This window comes from Carlito syrichta, unplaced genomic scaffold (genome assembly GCF_000164805.1).
Source record: "Carlito syrichta isolate Samal-C Ts95f unplaced genomic scaffold, Tarsius_syrichta-2.0.1 Scaffold137424, whole genome shotgun sequence".
NCBI classification, from domain to species: Eukaryota; Metazoa; Chordata; class Mammalia; order Primates; family Tarsiidae; genus Carlito; species Carlito syrichta.
This window is the reverse complement of record NW_007081520.1, coordinates 261,652-282,840: the sequence shown is the minus strand read 5'-3', so window position 1 is coordinate 282,840 and position 21,189 is coordinate 261,652. Positions and strand designations below refer to the sequence as shown.

The window sequence follows — 21,189 nt, the reverse complement described above, 5'->3', positions numbered from 1 at the left end:
CCTTTGCTATATGTCATCAAAGGTTTAAGATTGCTAATGTAAAATGTACTTTTGTATAAAATAGGCTTAAAGATATTATAGGCAATTAAAAAATTAATCTGATACTGTTTTATAAGCAGAAATATTATTAACTAGGAATTAGGAAAGCAAAGATTTAATTCCCACCCTGCCACAAATACACTATGACCGTGGATAAGTCCTTTTTTTCTCGAGATTTCAGTTTTCTCTTCCGTACACTGAAGCAATTACATCTGATTAAATGCGATATTCCTTTCAATTCTTTCACTCTACAGTTTTAAGCCCACCGATACACTTCAGAGCAGGTAAAATGTGATAATTGTGTTCACTGTAGCTCATTTTGACACCTGATGATGTCAAGCATTTTTGTCAAGTGATTCCCAGAAGAGGAAGGAACAGTAACTCAGGCTAAATGCATATGGATGCATAATCTGCTTATTTTTGAGTAGCTGTGGACAGTAGATAGTCAGTTTAAGTATTTGGTTCACATAATACCTATGCTGAGAAGCATTCTAACCAATCACCGAATCAGCATCAAGAGGGTCAGAAACATACAGAACACACTGTAACATCTATCCCTTTATCAAAAAGTCCTACCCTGCCTTGCCTCCCTTCTAGCCAAATGCCCTTAGCTTAGCTCTGAGGATATTTAGAAACAGCCTAATTAAAATTCTGCTATGTATTGTCATGACTAAAATACTCTCTATCTTAGAGATGTCAAGACAACAAAATTTGGTAAGCAATTAGCCTATAATATGTTCTAATTGCACTGGTACTTAGACAGGGATGGAGATGGCGGGTGTTCTTGGTGTGGAAAGCTACAACCCAGGGCAGTTAACTTAGACTTTTGCTGGCAGGACACTCGCAATCCGTGCCAGAAGCTATGTGGAAATGATGAAGCATAACAGCTCCTAGGGTGCCGTTACAGTCTATTGTTCCTACAATCTATATATTTAACGGATCCTAGATACCCTGTGACACAGTCGACCAGAACAACTCCATTGGTGCCGTTCTGGCCGATCAGGTCAACAATGTTTCATTTTAAAGTGCCAAAATAGGGCTTTACCCAATAAAGTGAAACACACCATGAGTAAACATGTATTCATATGGGCAGACTCATATATTCAATTCAACATGTGTTATAAAGACACGGCACCCCATGCCGGTGTGGTGGATGCTGGCCCACTTTTATGATACATACGAACCCTGTCTTATATATTAGATGTATATCTAATGGCACTAAATGTATCACACTACAGTGGACACTGTGGTGTGCTGCCCAGAGCTCCCTTCAGGCCGGCCTGGAAGATTTATTCCCTCGACTGCTGGAAATGCAGTCAGTAGCTAGTTCTCAGCTGTCGACTCTCCTCAGCATTGCCATAGCTGAAAAGCATCACCTCACACAAGGTCAATCTTCTTCCAGTTGTAGCCCTCATCCAGTGACTGGTTGACACAAGTCTATAAAAGCTCTCTCCTTAACCCCAACTGGGGACAATTCGGAATTGGCAGCCTTGAAGCTTCCTGTGGGGCTCCCTGAGGCCTTATTGAGATTGCACCACAGCGCAACTTTTCCCTCTGCCTAGTCTTGCTTCTTTACTTATTTTTTTAGAGACAGGAAGTCACTGTGTTGCCCGGATGTTTGTCCTCTTCCTTCCACAGGTGACAATCCTAAGAGCGCTCCCTGATAAACCTGGGAACCCAAGGAGCTGCCACCGCCACTGCGGTCACCTCTCTGCTCAGGCAGCCCTATGTCAGCTGCGGTGACAGTGGCAGCTCCTTGGGTTCCCAGGTTCAGTCAGGGGTGAGGTTCCCAGAGAACCCAGTTTTGTGCCATGCTTCTTTGTAAAGAATGCCCAAACAAGAAAGAGAAGAGGTGTGCTTAATAAATTATAGGGCTTTATGACAGCCACACCATGAAAAATCATATAAAACTGTATTATGGGCTACAAAGAACAAATTCATAAATCTAATTCATAGATCTTTATATTTAAGAAAACAGATAATTTCAAAGCAGACGATTTTGGAGACAGTTAAATTGAATTTGCCACAATCCATTTTCCAGTTTAATTGCACATTATATATTTACCTTTTTTGACTCCGAAGAAAATCTGGTTCTCAAAAGAACATGTAGTACCCCACAGAACCTCACAAAATTAAATGGATACTTTTCTGTTAGTTCTGTTCTTTATTCTTCTGACTGCAACTAACCTAACAAGCAAGGACAGATACTGAATGAAGCCTACGGATCATAAAATATATGTGCAAAACATTATGCAGGAGGGAGATCAGGTCAAGGAGGAGAGTCCGTGAACACAACACCCCTAATCACGAACTTTTCTAGAGCCCCAAATTCAACCTCAGTAGAGTTCTCTCTTGAGATAATTTCCTTCAACTAGAAACAAGGGGTTCCTGGTTCTGTGGGGATCACTCTGCAGCTTACCTTCTGAGACTCAGTTAGACTTGGCGTGATATGTTATAGGCCACGTTCTGATCTATTTATTTATTTTTCAACCCTAATCTCATCACTCGTCTTTCTCCCATGTCTTCCCAAGCAAAATACAGTTTTATTCTTTTAAACTGCAGACTTCTTCCTCCCAAATGAATTCAGAAAAGTCAGTGAGAAATATTTCAAATTAATCTGTAGAATTTGGAATTAACAGTGACTAAGTTTGAGCTTCAACTAATGATATAAATTCAACAATATAGGATGCTATGGACAAAATGTTTGTGCTCCCTCAAAATCTGTATGTTGAATCCTTAATCCCCTAATCCACAATAGGACAGTAATTGGAGGTGGGCCTTGCGGAGGTAATGAGGTAATTCCCCATGAAATTTGTGCCCTTAAAAGAAGATGAAGACACCAGAGCTCTCTTTTTCATGTGCGTGTACAGCAAGAAGATGTCTATCTACCAGCCAAGAAGAAGGCCATTGCCAGAACCTAATCATGCAGGCACTCTGATCTTGGACTTCCAGCCTCCAGAACTGAGAGAATAAACTTTTGTGGTTTAAGCCACTCAGTTTATGCTATTTGTTATTGCAGATCAAGCTAAGACATAGGGTTACAGTGTCAGAGAGACTCACTTTGGAAGCAAGGTATGATCTACCCCAGTGGGTCTCAACTAGGGTTAATTATGTTCTTCTTTCCCTAAGGGGCATTTGCCAAGATCTGGAGACAAATTTGATTGTCACAAAAGCCGCAGGGGGGAAATACATCTAGTAAGTAGAGGCCAGATCCTCCTCCCTCGACAAATAATTATCCAGCCAAAAATGTCAATAGTGTCAAGGTTGGGAAATTCTGACTTAACCTAATAAGCCAACTACACCTTGTAGGATGCTTATAAGTTCCGGGAGTTCCAATGCTTTGTGTATTAACCCAATTGAAAAAAAAGTTCAACTATGAGAATTGGCCAATATGGAAACATTTGAGAACTCTACTCTTTCTGCTGACCCTCCCATTACTGTGTGAGGATCTCATATCTGTGACAAAATAGTAATAGTTGTGCCTTTCTGCCACCGCAACCCTTGAAAGGCAGCAGCCATGGCTCTGTGCTGACCCATGGTTGTGAGCCTCAACAAGGGCCACAAGGTGAGCAAGAATGTGGGCAACCCAGGGCACGAATGCCACCGCCGCTGCTGTCACTGCCTCACCAAGCACTTCAGGTCCATGTGGGACATGATCTGAAAGGTGCAGGGGTTGGCCCCACACAAGCCATGCACCGCGAAGCTACTGAATTTCTCCAAAGACAAGCAGGCCCTCTAGTTCATCAAGAAAGGGGCAGGGACACACATCCATGTCAATAAGAAGTGAGAGGAGCTGAGCAACGTCCTGGCCACCATGAGGAAACAGGCTGCCAAGAAGGACGGAACCCCCTCATCCCTCTTTGCCTAATAAAACCTTTATAGAAAACCAGAAATAAAACCAAAACCAGTATATTTGTTCTATGTATTCAAGGGCCATTCATGATTTAAAGGGAAACATATGATAAAGAAATATCTTCACTATACCAGGACCTGTGCTAGGTGCATTCACATGTGTCTTATTTCATTATAACCTAAATCGGTACTTTCATTTTATAGATGAAGAAACTGAGGTTCAGAGAAGTTAATCAACTTGCCAAAGATCATACAGCAGGTAAGAGACAACTCAGTGACTACTGTTCCAAGTGAGAATATGTATTTTTAAACTCATTAACATTTTTTCATTTAAGCAAAGAAAATTTCTGAATCACTAATGATTGTTACTACTCAAAGAAAATTTCTGGATAATTAATGCTAGTTAATGGGGTGATGAGGGTGATTAGCTTTTTCACTGTATAGCTTTCTGTCTTATTAGGATTTTCTAGTAACCATATATTACTTTCATTTGATAACTAATAAATAAAAATAATTTAAAAGACTGAATTTTAAAAGTCACTGATGTGCTTCTCAAACTAATTTTAAAATTAGCCCTTTGCAAAATTGTAAAGTGGGCGATGGCTCTGTAGGTACCTGTGCTCTTGTTTTTAACCCAATTTGCCACTGCCAAAACTTGCGAGCTTACCCACATCACACAAAAGGATCTTATGAAGTTATTCACATTAAGATTAAATTATTATTTCCTGGCGTTTTCACTAAGCAGAAGACCGTGTCTTAGGTCAAAAGACTGACCCTGTGTTGTCAATCTTTTGTGGCAGAAAAGGTTTGGGGCAAGGCTTTTCTTCTCTTGCTAGTCTGAAACTACACTGTATACATAACCATTTCTTCAGGTAGCTTGTAAAGAGGAGTTCTGCCTCCTAAGCTAAGGGTCCAAACTGGGATGGGACACTTAGTGGGGAATGGGGCATTTCATTGTTGAACAGAACCAGTGACGGGCACGCACATGACTAATCCCAAGTATACAGAAGTTTATGGCCTAGCAGGCACCAGAAGACCCACCATCATTTTATACACACACACATACACATACACACACACACACACACACACACACACACGATGTTAATTAACATCAGTAACTCAATGCAGTGAGAAATGAAGGTACAAATTCTTTACCAAACTTTGGGAAGTTAGCACTCTTTTAGAGCTAAACTTCCTAATCTGCATGAGGGCTTTGATCACACACATGCTTTGAAAGTCCCATCATAAGCCCATCTTCATAAACTCCTTCCCATTCCCGTGTACCCCAGCTGTCTCCTAGCATAGCCAAAGAGTTTAGTACAACAAACAAGGGTGAAAGGTTGATTCAGCATGAGGGATGGCTCTGTGTCCCACTCTAATGGGTTGAATTGTACACCCCCTAAAATATGTCCAAGTCTTAATCTTTGGTACCTGTGGTGTAAACTTATTTAGAAACACAGTCTTTGCAGATGTTACTAAGTTAAAATAAGATCACACTGGATTGCAGTGGACCCTAAATCCACTGGCTGATGTCCTTAGAAGGAGAGATTTGGAAACACTTAGACACACTCAGAGGGAAGACAACCATGGAAGATGGAGGGCAGCTATTAGAGTAGTGCCCCCATAAGTCAAGGAATGGCAAGGGCTTCCAGCCACCATCAGAAACTAGAAAGAGGCAAGGGAAGAGTCTTCCCTGAAGCCTTCAGAGGAAGGAAGCATGGCATCGCTGCCACCTGGATTTGGGACTGGCCTCCAGAATTGGGAAAGAATACATTTCTGTTGTTTCAAGCAACCCACTAGGAAACAAATATACTCACATTCTCAGTCTCATACCACCATAACTTCAGAAAAGGAAACACAGGAAAACAAATAAACACCCTGGTCATGGCTATGTATTTAAATGCTTGGGTGAGCACACGCATGACTGACTACATACTTCTCTCATGACTTCTTCCACATGCTAATTTAAAAATCCTCCTAGGAACTGAGGAATCTACAAATCATATTCTGATGGATGGAATCTTTACCACAGCACCCATGCTACACTTAGCAAGGACTGAAACCAGTAGGAGGCCCTTGGTCCTGACTTCAATATGTTATATTGTGAGTCCTTACTGAATAAACATATGAATAGAATATTTTTTTAATTACTCTAAAATTGTTACCAAAAACATTGCCCATCACATCACTCATTTGTACCTATATAGTTCCCATTTTTAAAAAGAAAAATAAAAAAGCTCTCACAATTTAGTGCTGGGAAAGTATTTTCATCTCTTAAAAAAAAAAAAAAAGCCATAGTTCATTCTATCGGATACTCAGCATTTTTCACCCAGCCTACTACAATGGCCTCTTCACTGGTCTCTCTGTTTCCATTCTTCCATCCTATAGTCCATTCCTCCACAGAAGAAAAAATGATTCTTTTGTATGAAAATCAGACCATGTCAACACTCTGAATAAAACCGGTCTAGGGATTCCCATCATGCAGAAGAAAATGAAAAGCCTTTCCAGGGCCTACCGGGTCTAACAGGCTCCTCCCCAGCCTATCATTTTTACTTCGGGTCCCCCTGCTGGTCTTTCCCTCAGGCCACTCTTGCCACACTGTCTCCCTGGTGCTGGTCCAACTCTGGAAGGGCCTTTCTGCTCATAGTTCCCGCTATCAGGAGCGCTCCTGCTCCCACCCGCCTCTCACATGGCCTACTGCTTCACTCAGACCTCTACTGGATGTCACTCAGAGTCCTCTCCACCCCATCTAATGTAACAACTCCCAAACCCCTAGCCCCTTAACGGGCTTCTATTTTTTTCTTTTGGCATTTGTTCACCTTCTAGCATTATTAGAATTAATACTAGAATTAATAATAGAATTATTAAAATTAATTAGAATTAGAAATAATTGTTTATTTCTTCATTGTCTGTGTCTCCCTATTAGAATGCAAGCTCTATGAGAGCAGGGATTTATGTCAGATTTGGTCACTGCTATGTTTCTAGTGCCAAGAACAGAGTCCCTCATAAAAACATACTCAATAAATAATTTGCTGAATCAAAAAATAAATGAGTACATTTTGCAAATTGCTTTGCTTTTTTTTCTGGTTGGTAGGAAGCTTAGTATTACATTTAATGGTAAGTCACAGTAAAACATTAGCCTTCATTGTGAGCACATATGTGTCTTCCTTTTAAAATATGCTCTTGGAAGGCTGAGGCGGAAGGATCGCCTGAACCCAGCAGGTGGACGCTGGGGTGGCCATGAGCGTGCCACTGCACTCCAGCCTGGGTGACAGAGTGAGACTCTGACTCAAAAGAAAAAAATATGCTGATACTCTTTTTTTATTCTGATAGTATCATATATCCCCTTTATTGTAAGATACATCTAAATATTTTGGAACGTAACAGTAGGACACATCAGCAGGCAGGTAGGTTGGGTGCCTAGGAGGCAACCCACACTAAGTGGGAAAGAGTGTATTTTTTGTTAATTAGCAGTCATGTTTCAGTGAGACACATGGCCGATTTTAATGAAACACAAGACAGCCATCAGGTTGGAAGCCCACATCTACAGCTGCAGGTTGGTACTTGAGAGCCTGGAAAAAGCCAGATGAGGGTGAGCCAATGGGTCTAGCAGATCCAGTGATGGAGAAAATCGAGTTTTACCTTTTCATTCCTGCAGTTGTTCAGCCCCATATTATTTATGGAGGACAGTTTCCCATCAACACCATGTGGCTGTTGCTGCTGTTGCTCCCGCTGGATCTGTTCTCGCATCTTCCGAGCCTCCTGGATGGCTTTCATCACTGTATCCTGATCCCCAAACAGGGCAGGGGAGTTGAGACTGGAGAGGATATCTGCATACACAGGATGCTGTATTAGAGGCTTATGAGGTAGACTCTTAACAAATACTGCTGCTATCCACTCCCCTGTAGAAAACTGCAATCTCTGAACAAGGAAGGGGCACATTTGCTCTATAAACAACTATGCAGTACTATGCATAAAGCACAGAAAGCCAGGGCAACCAGGCTATGCTGGATTTTTTGGCACTTGGAGGAAACACAGCACTCCAGTCTACCTGAGTTCTGGCTATCCACCATCTCACAGATGAAGATTCCTAGATTCTAACTGTATATAACCTGGGGTAAGATATCTGTTCTGACAATATGTACAATTAGCGTACAATAGTGGAAGATCTATGGGGAAGAAGGGCCGAGGATAGGGAGTATGCAGAGATGCTTCTCCAGGCTGCCCATTATACTTGATGTGCTAATGCAGGAAAGCTGTTTCTGGCCTAGCAGAAAAAAATCTGTGAGACTACATGAAGACTTTAGTGACATCTGTGTCTGTGTGTTCATGTGTCCACTGCAGGAGAGAGGGGGCGGAAGGAATACACCATGCTCTCCATTCCCCCAATTGCTGGCTGGTTAATGAAGCATTCTTCTCATCATGCTGCCTCAGTTATTTACCAAGAGAATGACAACCCATTCCCCACCCCCAAAGCGAACACCCACTGCTCTCAGCTCTCTATCTTCATGACAGTGAGGCTGTATGTGTGGAAATAGCTTTCACATAAGTACAAAGCTTCAAATACAGTGAGAATAAATATTTACTTCCATTATATTCCATGCATCACAGAAGAGAAAAATTCTAAATTAAACTAATTTTCTACCATATCTTGCATTTTACTGCAGGCAAATGAATGGCTTAAGTTTTTCCAGTTTTAGACAAAAAGAGGACAATTGTTTGATAATTGATAGGTTTCAGTTGCTGTGGTAAATTTTGATGTGATTCACTTGCTTGAGACCTGGTATCTCTTCATAGCACATGCATGTGGGTGTGGGTGTGTGTATGTACACTTCATGTTGACAGGATAGAGGAAACCAGACTACTGTCAAGCTCACACCATAGATCTTCTGTGTGCATATGGATTTGAGTTTGGAAAAAATTCCCAGGAATATCTATAGAAATTCTTTTTTGTCAGTCACTTTTTAGGATATAGAAAACTCACAACTCTTGTTCTGGAGCTTTTCTGATAAAAAGACTATTTGTATCCAATATTCTCTGGATAAGAGGCTGTTCAAACAGGCACTATTACCGCAGCCCATTTCTGGCTCATTATCTAAGAAATATGCTTGGCTGAAGTAAAAGTTCCATAAGAACAGAGCCTGTGACATGGTCATCTTTGCCCTCATGATGTAAGTACAGCAAACGAATGCTTTTCTAACAAAATGCAAAAGTAGCTTATAGAGGGTCATGTCAAGATCAACTCTATAATATGTCTATGCTGGCTTTTTTTTTTGTCATCTCACAACTTCCAAAAATCCAGCCAAAGGAGTGTTTTTCATGTTCACATGCTGGAAATGACTTATTTACTTTTGTCTTCTATGTGGATGCCACTGCCTTGGAGTGAAAACTTCCAGACCCCTGAAAATGGTATCTTGATTCAAAACGAGAATAGGCTTCTATAGAGATCCTAATATCCTAACTTTCAATGAGGACGGTTTGTATCTTACTAACAGAAAACTCCCTTAAACAGGTTCTGTTAATGCATAGCTACAGGAGTCATTCTGCCTGTAAGAACCATAGAGTACTTTTTACAATGAGGGTAATACTAATGCACTAGCTAACTCATTACTATGAAAAACCCAGTGAGATAAAATAGTCAAGAATGGTTTTTAAACTGTAAATGACTACACTTATACTTTATTTTATTGAGTGTAATAAGCATTTCAGGCTCCAGGACTCAATAAAGGTAATATGATGAAGAAATGCTAGGTCTTGTCTCTAACCTCTTTGAATCTCTGTATTCTCATTTGGAAACTAAGAGACTTAAAGTGTATAGTAACAATAACATTAATACTTATTTGGCACTCTCTTGCTTACAAGTGCTTTCACATTCATTGTTCCATTCAACACATATATATGTTAATGTATTGATATGCATTTATTTCACTGTTTTAAAATTGAGTGCCTTCTAGGTGTTAGCCACTTAATAGACATTTTTCTCTTTTAATACTCATAATAATCTATGAGCTAGTAACACTATAACCCTCTGAAATTAAGAAACTGATTTCAAAATTATTAAATAACTTTCCCAAAGTCATACATGTAGTAAGTGAAGGCTCTCAGTCCAAACCTGTCTCATGCCAAAATTCACGTTTCTTCCTCAATACTTTTCATGTGAGGGTGTGAGTGTTCCTAGAAACACTGACAATATATGGGGAAGCATAAGATGACATATCTTTGTAGATATGAACTTTATTTGAAAGGTTATTTGAGTGTGTCTTATATGTTTTAGTGTAAAAGTAATATGGGATAAGATGTAAAATTCACATATATTTTTAGAAGAAGATACAAAAGTTCAAAGAAATTTTAGTCTTTTGAAAGGCAGCTTTGAGCCTAGGTCCTTATGTCCTTGAGAATGTACTTCAGGGCAAAGCCCTGACCAAATACAGAAATTCCTAAGTCTATGATTTGCTGGATCTAACTCATTATCATCTACAGAACCCATCCCAGCAGGATTTATATTAAGACCTTTTCCAAAAGTTTTCATCACCCAGGGTACTAAATTGGGTTATGTTTCAGTATTCAGTATAAGAGTATTTACTATCTTTTGCTAAGGAACACTTTAGAAAAAAGTATCAGTCATCACCAAACAGGTTTGCTTTCTTTTACCTAATTCATAAGTCTCTTCCTGGTGTTGATTTTTCCATTTACCTAAAGAGGATCCTCTTCCCAGGCTTCCTCCAATGGGGCTAGGGATGCTGCTTTTGTTTGGCAGATTGACGGGGCTGGTTTTGCTGGCCGGGAAGAGGCTATGGGTGGGGGACGTTGGGGACTTTACAGGCTCTACTGTCTTGGGTCGGGATGAGAGATTCAGAGGCTGTGCTGCAGCTTCATCCTACAAGAGTTTAACATAAATAATTATTAAAAAAAAAGACAAATGAAGCACATTATCACTTAGTAAGCTACAGTTATTTTACACCTCAGAGACAATGCCACATTCTCCTACAATAATAACAAAAGAAGCTAATTATCTACCTCCTTGAAGATTCATCGGAAGGAAACCTCATTAATTTCCCTGTGTTATGCTTCTATTTACATTAACTGTGTAGTTGGATCATTCTTTTTGCCAAATTAAAATCTGAATTAGCTCACATTACAGCTTAATTTCCTAATGTGTTTTCAGGGATCTAAATTAACCTAGGGCATTTACAAAGAATTATTTAAAATTTCAGCAGCTCTGTGGTGCTTTTGTGTTATTATCTATGAAAAGTTCCTATAACTATAAACAGTCTCTGCAGCTAATTTTTTAATATATATTTTAAATCAAGCAATTGTAAGTACTTTAAAAATGGAAACATGGAAAGTCTTCTTCTAATATCCTAGGCCCCCTGTCCAGGGAGCCACATGCCACAGCACAGCTTCTATGTGGCTTTCTGGGTGTGGGCACTCTTTATGGTCTGTACTCTGGTCTCTATTCATGTTTAAAATTAATTTTTGCAAAGAGCAAACATACATTATAATTATGTTTTACATACCATGCTATATGTAATTTATTTTTCATGTTTAAAGTGATGTGTCTTTATATTCTTTGCTATGTATATTTACAGAATGTCTATTTTAAGACACATGTTCTTCTACAATGAGCACAGTATTCAAATATCTGGCTCATAACTCTAGTTTATTCAGGAACTTGAAAGCTGAGCTCCCTCCTTTATTTTGTCTCATTTATCCTGCCATAAAATACCCAAAACTACACTTTCATCATTCTAGAAATTTAGTTGTAATATGAGCATATTTATTTAAATGTTGTTTTAAAATCTGCATTATTGTGTTTTAAAATAAAATTGTCAGTAAATGTTACCTCCCATTTTGCTTCTGAGAAGGCACAAATAACTTGCTTTTAATGTCATTGTTTAAAACATACAATAGATTTTGGTAACAGAATGTTCTCTCCCTTGGTAAACATGTGATCTCACTGGGGCTCAATTTCTTCATCTGTGAAAAGAGGACCTGATACTAGATGATTGCTAAAGTCTCTTCCAGTACTACAAGAGATGCCAAGAAATACTTGGGAAGGAGGATAAAAACAAAAAGTAAAAATAACATGCACAGAGAAGCAATTATGTACCAAGTACTATACGAAGCATTTTCATATAGCTTTAATAATCAGTAACTCTGAGACTGGAAGTATTATTCCAAATTTACAAATGAGGAGCTGGAGGTCAGAATAACAAAAATTACTTGTCCAAGGCCATACATAAAAGGACAGACTATATTGGACTTCACATCTTAGGCCCTTTTAAGAATAAACTACCAAAGAAAATGAGTCATTAGTTGGATAATGTAGTGATGCCCTAGAGTTTTGTTGTCTTGGTAGGAAATAGGCAATCTGTCACATCTAAGTTGCAATGACTTTTATCTATATTTAGATATAGAACAGGTTCTCAAGAAACATGATTATATCTGTTATGAATGTCAAAATTATATGACCTACTTAATTGCAATTTATTTCCCTTTGCTCTTAATTCAAAGAATGTTTAGAATAGCTAGTTCCCTTATTCATATCTAAATGATAAGGATTTATATACTAGGTATTTACTCAGTTTTCTCCATGTTTCTTTTTCTAGGGTTTGCTGAGCTTCCAAAATATCTAAGTTTAGAGTTTTCATCAAATGTGTAAAGTTTTTACCCATGACGTCTTCAAATATAATTTTCTGTTCCTTCCTTCTCCTTCTGAGGAGAATTGTATATATTAGTCCATTTGATATTGTCCTACAATACTGACTAGTCTTTTTTCTATGTGTTTCATTTTGGAGAGTTTTATTGTTGTACCTTCAAATTCACTAATCTTTTGTTCTGCAATGTCTAAGCTGTTGCTAAACCCATCCAGTATATTTTTCATCTCAAACACTGTGTTTTTTTAACCTTCAGACATTTGATTGAGGTTTTCCATGTCTTGCCTTATCATGCTTATATTTTCCTCTATCTTCTTGAGGGAGGAACAAGAAGATATCTATCTATGTGGAGTTAATAACATCTTTTTCAGTTTTAAATATGCTTTTTTTTTTTTACTTATTTTTATAATTCAATAATTGCCACTTCCACCAACACTGCCATTGGAATGGCATCACCTACTAACTCCCAATTGAGTGAGCTCCTTTCCACTGTGTCAGAGCTACTGTTGGTTCTCACAGCCTGTTCCAGTGGCCTGACAAAAACTTCATGTCAACCGAGCCTAGGCAAGAATGCCACAGACTCCCACTATTATTTCATATGAGAAGCATAAATGTTTTCTCAGGTTGCATATGATTTTGATCAATTTCCAGAATGCTGAAATGGTTGTTTTTGTCAATTTTGTCCTGCTTTATAGGTGCTTTTTAGGAAGCAGATTTGCTTACCTCATCCAGCTCTAGTTGGAAATCTCCTATAATACCTGTTTTTACTGTCCTATCTAATTAATTTTATCAACTGTGCCTTTTTGGGGTCTGTTTCTATTGATTGATTTTTCTCATTATTCATATCTTCTTGCAGCTTTGAAAATCTGGTAATTATTTATAGATGCTTCACATTGTTACTTTTACATTATTGGGTGCTAGAGTTTATGCATTTTTAAAAATATTCATGAACTTTGTTCTGAGACGCAGAACACTTTGATCCTTTCCAGGCTAACTTTAAACTTTGTTAGGCAGGTTCAGAACAGTCACTAACCTGGGGATAATTTGGCCATATCACTGAGGTAATACCCTTCTGGAGACTCTCCTTGATGCCCTACGTGCCATGAGATTTTTCTACTCTAGCTAAGAGGTATACAAACCATTCTGGTCCTTTGTGAACCTAGCAATTATTTTGCTTGCTACATTCTGGGCTTTTTCCTTGACCTCAAGTAGTTTGCTTACATACACGTGCTGATCAGTACTCAGCTAAATACTCAGGGGAACTCTCTGCAGATCTTCAGCATTCTTTCTCTGTGTAGTTCACTCCTCTCTGGCGCCCTGCCTCACAAGTCCTATCTGCATCAGCAACCCTAAACTCTGGACTGTGTCTCAGGGAGCCGGTCAAGTTTCCTGCACAGTTGCATGGGAACTCCTTGTAGACAGTAAGCTGAAGCATCAGTAGTGCTTGCCTCACTTGTTTCTCTTCTCATGGGGATCACTATATACTCTATACTATATACTCCCACTGTGTACATGCCTGAAAACCATTGTTTTATATAGTTTTAGTTGCTTATAGAGTTTTATAGAGTGCTTATAGAGTTTTAGTTCTTTAAGCTGGGAGAGTATATCTGAGTCTTGTTCCTCCCTCAAAGTTGATAACGGAAATCCTCCAGGTGTTTTGTTAGGATCTCTCTTGGTATACAACTAGATAATTCAATCACAACTACTAAAATCACCACTCCATCCCATCTTCTTTATTATCATAATGAGCAGCAGCAGTTTCACTACTATTAATATTTATGGAAAACTCACTATATACCAGATGGTGTATTATCTCATTTAAGACCCACGATAATATTAACTCTCAGTTTACAGAGGAGAAAACTAAAGCTGAAAGAAATGAAGTAGCTTGACCAAGGTGATACAGCTAGAAAATAGTAAAACTGGTATTTAAACAGAAACAGTCTGACCTCTGATGTTGATAGTTATAGGTAAAAATTCTGGAAGCAAAAGTGTACATAAGACCATCTATGTTTGTTTTTGTTACCTTTAGCAAACTTTGCCCTATGTCATGTCTGAATCTGAGGTAAGTGGTCATGTTATAAACAGAGGGAAAGCAATGTCTATAGAGAGAAACATGAGAGATTTTGGTGGGCATAATTCTTTTAATTAGCAAACTATAAGATTATTTTCAGAATCCTTTCAATCATAGACGGGAGTTACATTTTTAATTTAAAATATTTGCTTTATGTTTTGGTCTTCATATATTTTTAAATGAATGTACAATAAACAATCTAATAAGTAAAATAAATGTTTCCTTTATTATTAACATAAAATTTGATCAAGTCAAATTACATAGAAAGCTCCCTAAGAATTTGCATGTGGTCAAGTGAATAATAAAATTCAGCTGGCCCACAAAGATGGAACAGTAAAAGCAGATATAAACTTGAATTTAATCAAGGAATATTTTACTCATCTAGAAAAGACGACATGGTCTGGTGCAGTTCCAGTTGGCCAACTTACTTATAAAATGACTTTTTTATGTTAAAATCCTTAGTACTCAATAGTTCAAGTCACTGATGTTTGATACACTCACACTCTAACAACTATGATTAAGCAAAGTGCCTGGGTTAGAGCTGTAGTGTCTGGTTCTTACTCACAGACACAAACTGTGGGAGCACAAAATAGTCTATTTCCATAAATAATTCTGTCTTGTGAAATGTAAACTGCCTAGTGTCATATCTCAAAATTTCAAACAACAAAACATAAATGTTAATCTATTTCTTTGGCAAATCTAAATGAATGGGTGACATTACATTAATTCCTTTTCATGGAGCATAGGTAGAACTATGTCTCTTAATAATATTCACTTTTTTGTCTTTGGTAATTGGGATTCCTTTTTTTCAAAGGCTTTCTGCAATCTCAAAATTCCTATATACAAATTTTGGAAAATAAAACCATTTCAGTGACTGTGGAGCATCCAAAGCTGAGTTTTGTTGGTCTCAGCTGTTTCCCACGTGAAGATTTAATAATTGCAAAATTTCTCCAAATGCAGTACTTTCATCACATTACAATGAAGCATTTGTACTTAGCGTACCCCTCCATGTAGATAAGTCAACTGCAGAAAACAATTGTTCCTCTAACTGTTTAAATTTGGTAATTCAATATAAAAAGCAAACACTATCATAAAAACCAACCAGTACTACCTATAGGTACCAGCTGCAGCACAAAATTGGAGTGACTCATCAATTTCCCTCTGTCGCCAAGTACTACCTGGCTGCCCAGTTTCAAGACACTAAACATTAGTGGGGAAAGGCATCTATTAATGTTGCAGCCATAACTTGGGAAAATCTGTTTATCCTATCACTACTACATGGCATCACAACCATTATTAGAAAATGACAACTCATTCCTCAAAGTCCACATTTAAAGCTAGTTTTGAAGGCAAGACCTTCATCAATAGACCATAAAAAATCCAGCATTAGATGCTTTTATTGACCCTTTAAAAAAAAATCTCTAGGTTTTCGAGATCCTCCTTTGAGAGTCTCCTTTCCTGGTACTATAAGTTGGCTCCCTACCTGTTTAAGGAAAATGGAGAGAAGTGCCACGAATCTACGACAAAAACTGGCAATAAAATCATGGCCATTCATGCCAAAGAACATTAAAAAATGAAAGCCAGAATCCAAAGGGAAAAAAACTCTTGAGAAGTGAGTTTGCAGATTTAGGTAAAGGTCTCACAATACGGCACTATTGTTATCAAAAGGGAAACACCTGTTTCTCAATGCTCAATCATGAAATTTACCATAAAGTGGGACATTTTGGGGTTTCTTTATTGTTGCTATGTTTCCTGCTGTTTATTCCCAACACAGCCTGGCTCACTACCTTTCTTGTGATGCTATTTTCCAAACTGTTCCCACAATCCTGCAAAGTGAGTACCTTAACTTGAGTTACAGGGCTGGTCCCTCTCTTTTCATTTTTTATCCCAGTAGGTGAGACCGTCCCTGCTGTGTTTGGTGGTTGTGGAGTTGATGGCATCTTTGCTCCAGGTGACACCTGCATGCTGGCCAGCTGAGCGGCATAGAGCTGCTGCAAAACAGGGAAGACAAACATTGATGTCTTTAAATGCAGTGGAAATGAAGTTTCAAACAAACAAAAAAAAACTTAGTGTATTGTTAGATAACTATTTCTCTGACAACCCTGCAAGTTCTCTCTCACTATTTTTTAACAAGGAAAGTAAGAGAAAGCAAATAATATAACAGAAAGAAAGAGGACTGACATGGGATCGTGATTCTGTTCCTGGTCAATCTAGCAATAACTCTATAACCCTGGACAAAGGACTTGATCTGTCTAGAGCTCAGTTTCCTCAACTGTACAAAAAGACATTTGGCTAAGTAGTTCCTAAGATGCTTTTTAGTGCCTAACATCTTTGTAAAAAGTTCTTTAAATGTCTGGTATGTCCACTCATGTAATTTTAATATTCATGAACTAAGAAACTAATGTGAACTTTCCTAGGGATTCTTGGAAGAAATGCATCATTCTTATTCAGTACTGATCAAATTTCTCTGGTATTCTGATCCTTCTAGATGATGTGTGCTACCTCCACGACTCCTGAGGCCCAATGGCAGTCACTCTTTTCTCAGGGTCTTATTTCTAGACAGCATGTAACATAATCCTCAAGAGAATATAACCAGATTGGTAGCATTTTGTTTTGTTTTAAGTCAAGCTTCTATTTTCCAGCACAGGAGATGCCTATGTGATTCTCTGCCTAAGCCAAGTAACAAACTGCTTCTTTCCTGCTACAGAACAGATCATTTAGCTTCTCTCCTTAGGTCCTGCCTTTGCCTGGGTCTCCAGGTTTATCCTTATTAGACTTCCACTGCTATTTCACGGCCGTTTCGGAACTATTTCCTATAGTTCTTTTTGGCAAACCAATGATCTTACTCATTCTATCTGCTCAGCTTAAATGGGTTCCTCTTCTCAGAGACATGATAAGCAGACAACCTGACATTATGGATCTTGAAATTATCAACTTCAAATTCATTGATTTATCTGAATTAGGGTCAAAGACTGAAAGACAGGTGGGCTAACCGTCAACCTCTTCTTATATCATTTTACTCTTTATCAAAGTAACTTCTATATGCAGTTTTACAATTTCAATAGTAGGTCAAGGCTTAAAAACAAACAAAAAGCAAAACAGCAACAAAAATTGCATGGCCAACACTTGCCGTGCACAGCCTCCACAGCCATATGCGATGACCTTGACTTTCCCCACCCCAGTCCTCCTCATCTTACTCCTACCCTGAGGAGATTATCCCTTCCATTCATTTAATTGTTGAAGCGGTATTTATTGCCTTACTTGTACGTACTTATTATGTTATATCCTTATCTACATATAATGGAAGATGAAAGTTGAACTGTCCTGCACCCACCAACCCTATATACACACCCATGCTTCCCTCCTTGATTTCTTAACGTTAATATTACAAATTCTAAAATGGCTGTGGAACATTATACTTTATTCTAGGAAGCTACTATTCACAGTTGAGGTATAAAGTGAACTATATTTAATTTTCTCCTCCTGAACTTTAAATTTTGTTAGATTTAATATCTGTCTCATATTTTGCTTTCTTATTTTTTATGTAACTTCATTAATTAATTCCCAGACTCTCCAAAAGACCAGTACAACTTTGCCCAATGTGGTTGACTATATATCAGGTCATCTGCATCTTCTATTTTTTCCCTTGGATATATCCTTTTTTGGAATTCTCTATCTTCCTGCTCCAATCTGAACTGGTCTATTCCTTAGGTCTACTGCAGATCTGTGGGACTTGCAACTCTTTTTGCCTCTCCTCTACTGGATTCCTTGTTTCCTGAATATCATGTTTTCCTCCCTGTCTCTTTTCACTGTCTCTTTTCTTGTAGAGCACATTCTACAGGAGCTTCCTGGAAAAGGTGCATGTGAGATTAGTTAAGGAACTAACATTTCTGGAAAATGTTACTATATCCTTCTCACTTGATTGTAGTTTGAGAGATATGGAATTTTAAGTTGAAAATAATTCTGCCTCAGAATTCCAAAGATAGTGATCTGTTGTCTTCTTATTTTTGCTGCTAAGGAAGTTTGATGTTATTGTGATTCCTGATCTTTAGTATGTAATTGATTTTCTCCTCTAAGAGCATTAGGCTCTTCCCTTTCTACCAGGTGTTTTGAAATTTCACTCTGATGTTCCTCTATTGACTTTTATGTTCATTGTTCTGGATACTCAGTCAGCCCTTTCAATCCAAACTCATCCTTCAATTCTAGAACACTTTTTTTAAAGTTTGCCACGGATAACTTTCTCCCCTCTGTTCTCTTTCTTGAATTCACATTGGATAAATATTGGACTTCCTTATCAACCTTCTATTTTCCTTCTTTTTGTCTTCTGGTCACCATTCTTTGACCTTTCATTATATTCTATGACAGATTTTTTTTCAACTTTATCTTTCAACATACCAGACCATTTTCTTAGAGAAATATCTTAGAATTCTTGCCTTGGTTGAGGCATAGACTTGTATTTCATCATTAAGTGAGCCAAGTAAGAGAAGGCATCTGAGGGATCTCACTGTCTGGTCTAGCCTGTAGACTCCCTGCTTCCAAAATGGCACTACCGCTCACTTTCAGCTATTCTTAATGTCCTCAAGACAAAAATCTCTCAAGTTCACCTTCTGAAGAGAATAAATGCCTCCACTGTCTTCTGTTAGGCTTGGAAATTGGGAAGGAGGAGACAGGAATGATAGCTACCAGGTTGCATGAGGTTAGGGAAAGATCATCATATATCTATTTTCAACCAGTCATCCTGTCTCATTCCACATCTTACAACCGTGTGCCTTTAACGATACATGATACCTTCAATTTCCAAGCATTTTAAAGGTTCAACTCCCAACTGGTCTTGATTCTTTTTGGCTTTACACTCTTAAAGCTTAAGTATCAGCTTTCTCTTTTCTGCTAAGACAGTTAAAACTCATCTGTCCATTTATCATATCCAAACATTCTTTTGTCATCTCTTTCTATTCTACTTGAAAGTTTCTACTTATAATCCTTGTCAGTTTATTATGATTTGGATAAAACTGGCAATAAATGAATGTGTTAATCTCAGATACTTCAATCTTAACACTATGTAATGGTTGAAAACTTCTCTTCTTATTATCAAAATTAAGTCATTACCTTGATGGTCACATTTCTATCATAATAGAAAGCTTCCTGGTTCATCAACCACAGAGAAAAATAGCTCAAACTTTGCCATATTAGTAGTGGAGAAAAAACAGGTGGTTTGTATGTAATTTCCAGCATTACTATCATTCAGATGGACAAATAAAAAAAAATTACAGTAATCAAAAACAGACCTTTCAGCACATGTAATTAAATGAAAGCTTAATAAAGAATAATTTGCAAGAGCCAGATGTGCTTATGTCATGATTGTTGCTTTCTTTGGAACAATTTTTCTAATATAACGAGCCTCTAAAAAATTAAAGTTTCATAATTCTGTATGCAATGACTCAGTGGCAAGAAAAATTCACAAGTAAGAACCAGTCAAATTGCTAGAACTTAAGCAAAACATGGAAAAGGTCATCTCTTTTGTATTAATTTTACTCTTGTATCTTTTTCCTTTGAAATTCAGCCAAGTGTGTTTAAAGAAGGGCAGGTCACACTTCTGAAAAATGTCTGCTTGGATTAAGGTAGAGAAGAAAATTTCCAAACTGAATGGAGTAAGATGGTTAAGAGTTGAAGAAGTATTGGCTACATAGTACTGTAGCTGGTATATGTAACCAATATATGAGTATTAAAGAGTCAGAAAATCTTAGAGATGCAAGAGTCCTTAGACGCATTTATGCCTTCATTTTTACCTCAATAATTCAAAAGATCAAAAGATAATCAACTTTACTCAATCCTGAATCTTTCAGGAAACTTTAACTAGTGAAAAATGCAGAAAAACAAATATCTGCAAACATATTTATTTTTAAAAAATTTGACTAAATTCAGTGATCCTTCAGATTGATTGAACAATAAAGTTGCCTTTTAGAAATACAGTGATGTTAATTGCTTCTTCTAAAGTTCTGATATCATTTATCTTATAACCCTTCCTGGAGGGCTATACCTAATGGAGGCAAGATTCCCCAGAGCTGGTTATTTTGAGTAGTAATTACTGGTACATTAGAGGCAAGAAGAAGTACAGCCACATTCCAAAAACCTTACAGAGAAGGGTAAATTGAAAAGTAGAATATTAGGTAAGATTTCTTAGAATGAGCATTGAAATAAAAATCAGAGAATGAAGTCCAATGAAAAGGAAGAAAGTATTCATGAAAAACTAAAATATTTGCATTCTGTCTAACAAAATACATACTTTTAGTTATAAATATCATTCTTTTCAGATAGAAGATTTTAAATATTTTGGATAATACAAATGTCATTCATTGAATAAGCATAAGCTTACAATCTGACAGCTCACCTTCTAAGCTAACATCTATTGAATGTGTTCTATGTGCAAGGTTCCATGTTAGGAGCTGAGTCAGATTCAGAGCATATAGCTCCAGAGGAGATGTAAAATATAGATCCTAGCCGGGCTCTGAGGCTCAGCCTGTAATCCCGCGCTTTGGGAGGCTGAGGTGAGTGGATTGCCTGAGC

General features: G+C 37.8%; 1 protein-coding gene across 1 annotated transcript in view; it reads right to left on the bottom strand.

The window, feature by feature from the left end:
* LOC103251230 (transcription factor SOX-6) overlaps positions 1-21,189 on the bottom strand; it is a gene marked incomplete at both ends in the record, with an annotated part of 307,315 nt that overhangs the window by 27,518 nt on the left and 258,608 nt on the right. Inside the window, 3 exons of the mRNA XM_008049817.2 lie at positions 7,537-7,724; positions 10,588-10,771; positions 16,467-16,616. Of these exons, the coding sequence (XP_008048008.2) occupies positions 7,537-7,724; positions 10,588-10,771; positions 16,467-16,616 (522 nt within the window). The remainder of the gene's footprint in view (positions 1-7,536; positions 7,725-10,587; positions 10,772-16,466; positions 16,617-21,189) is intronic.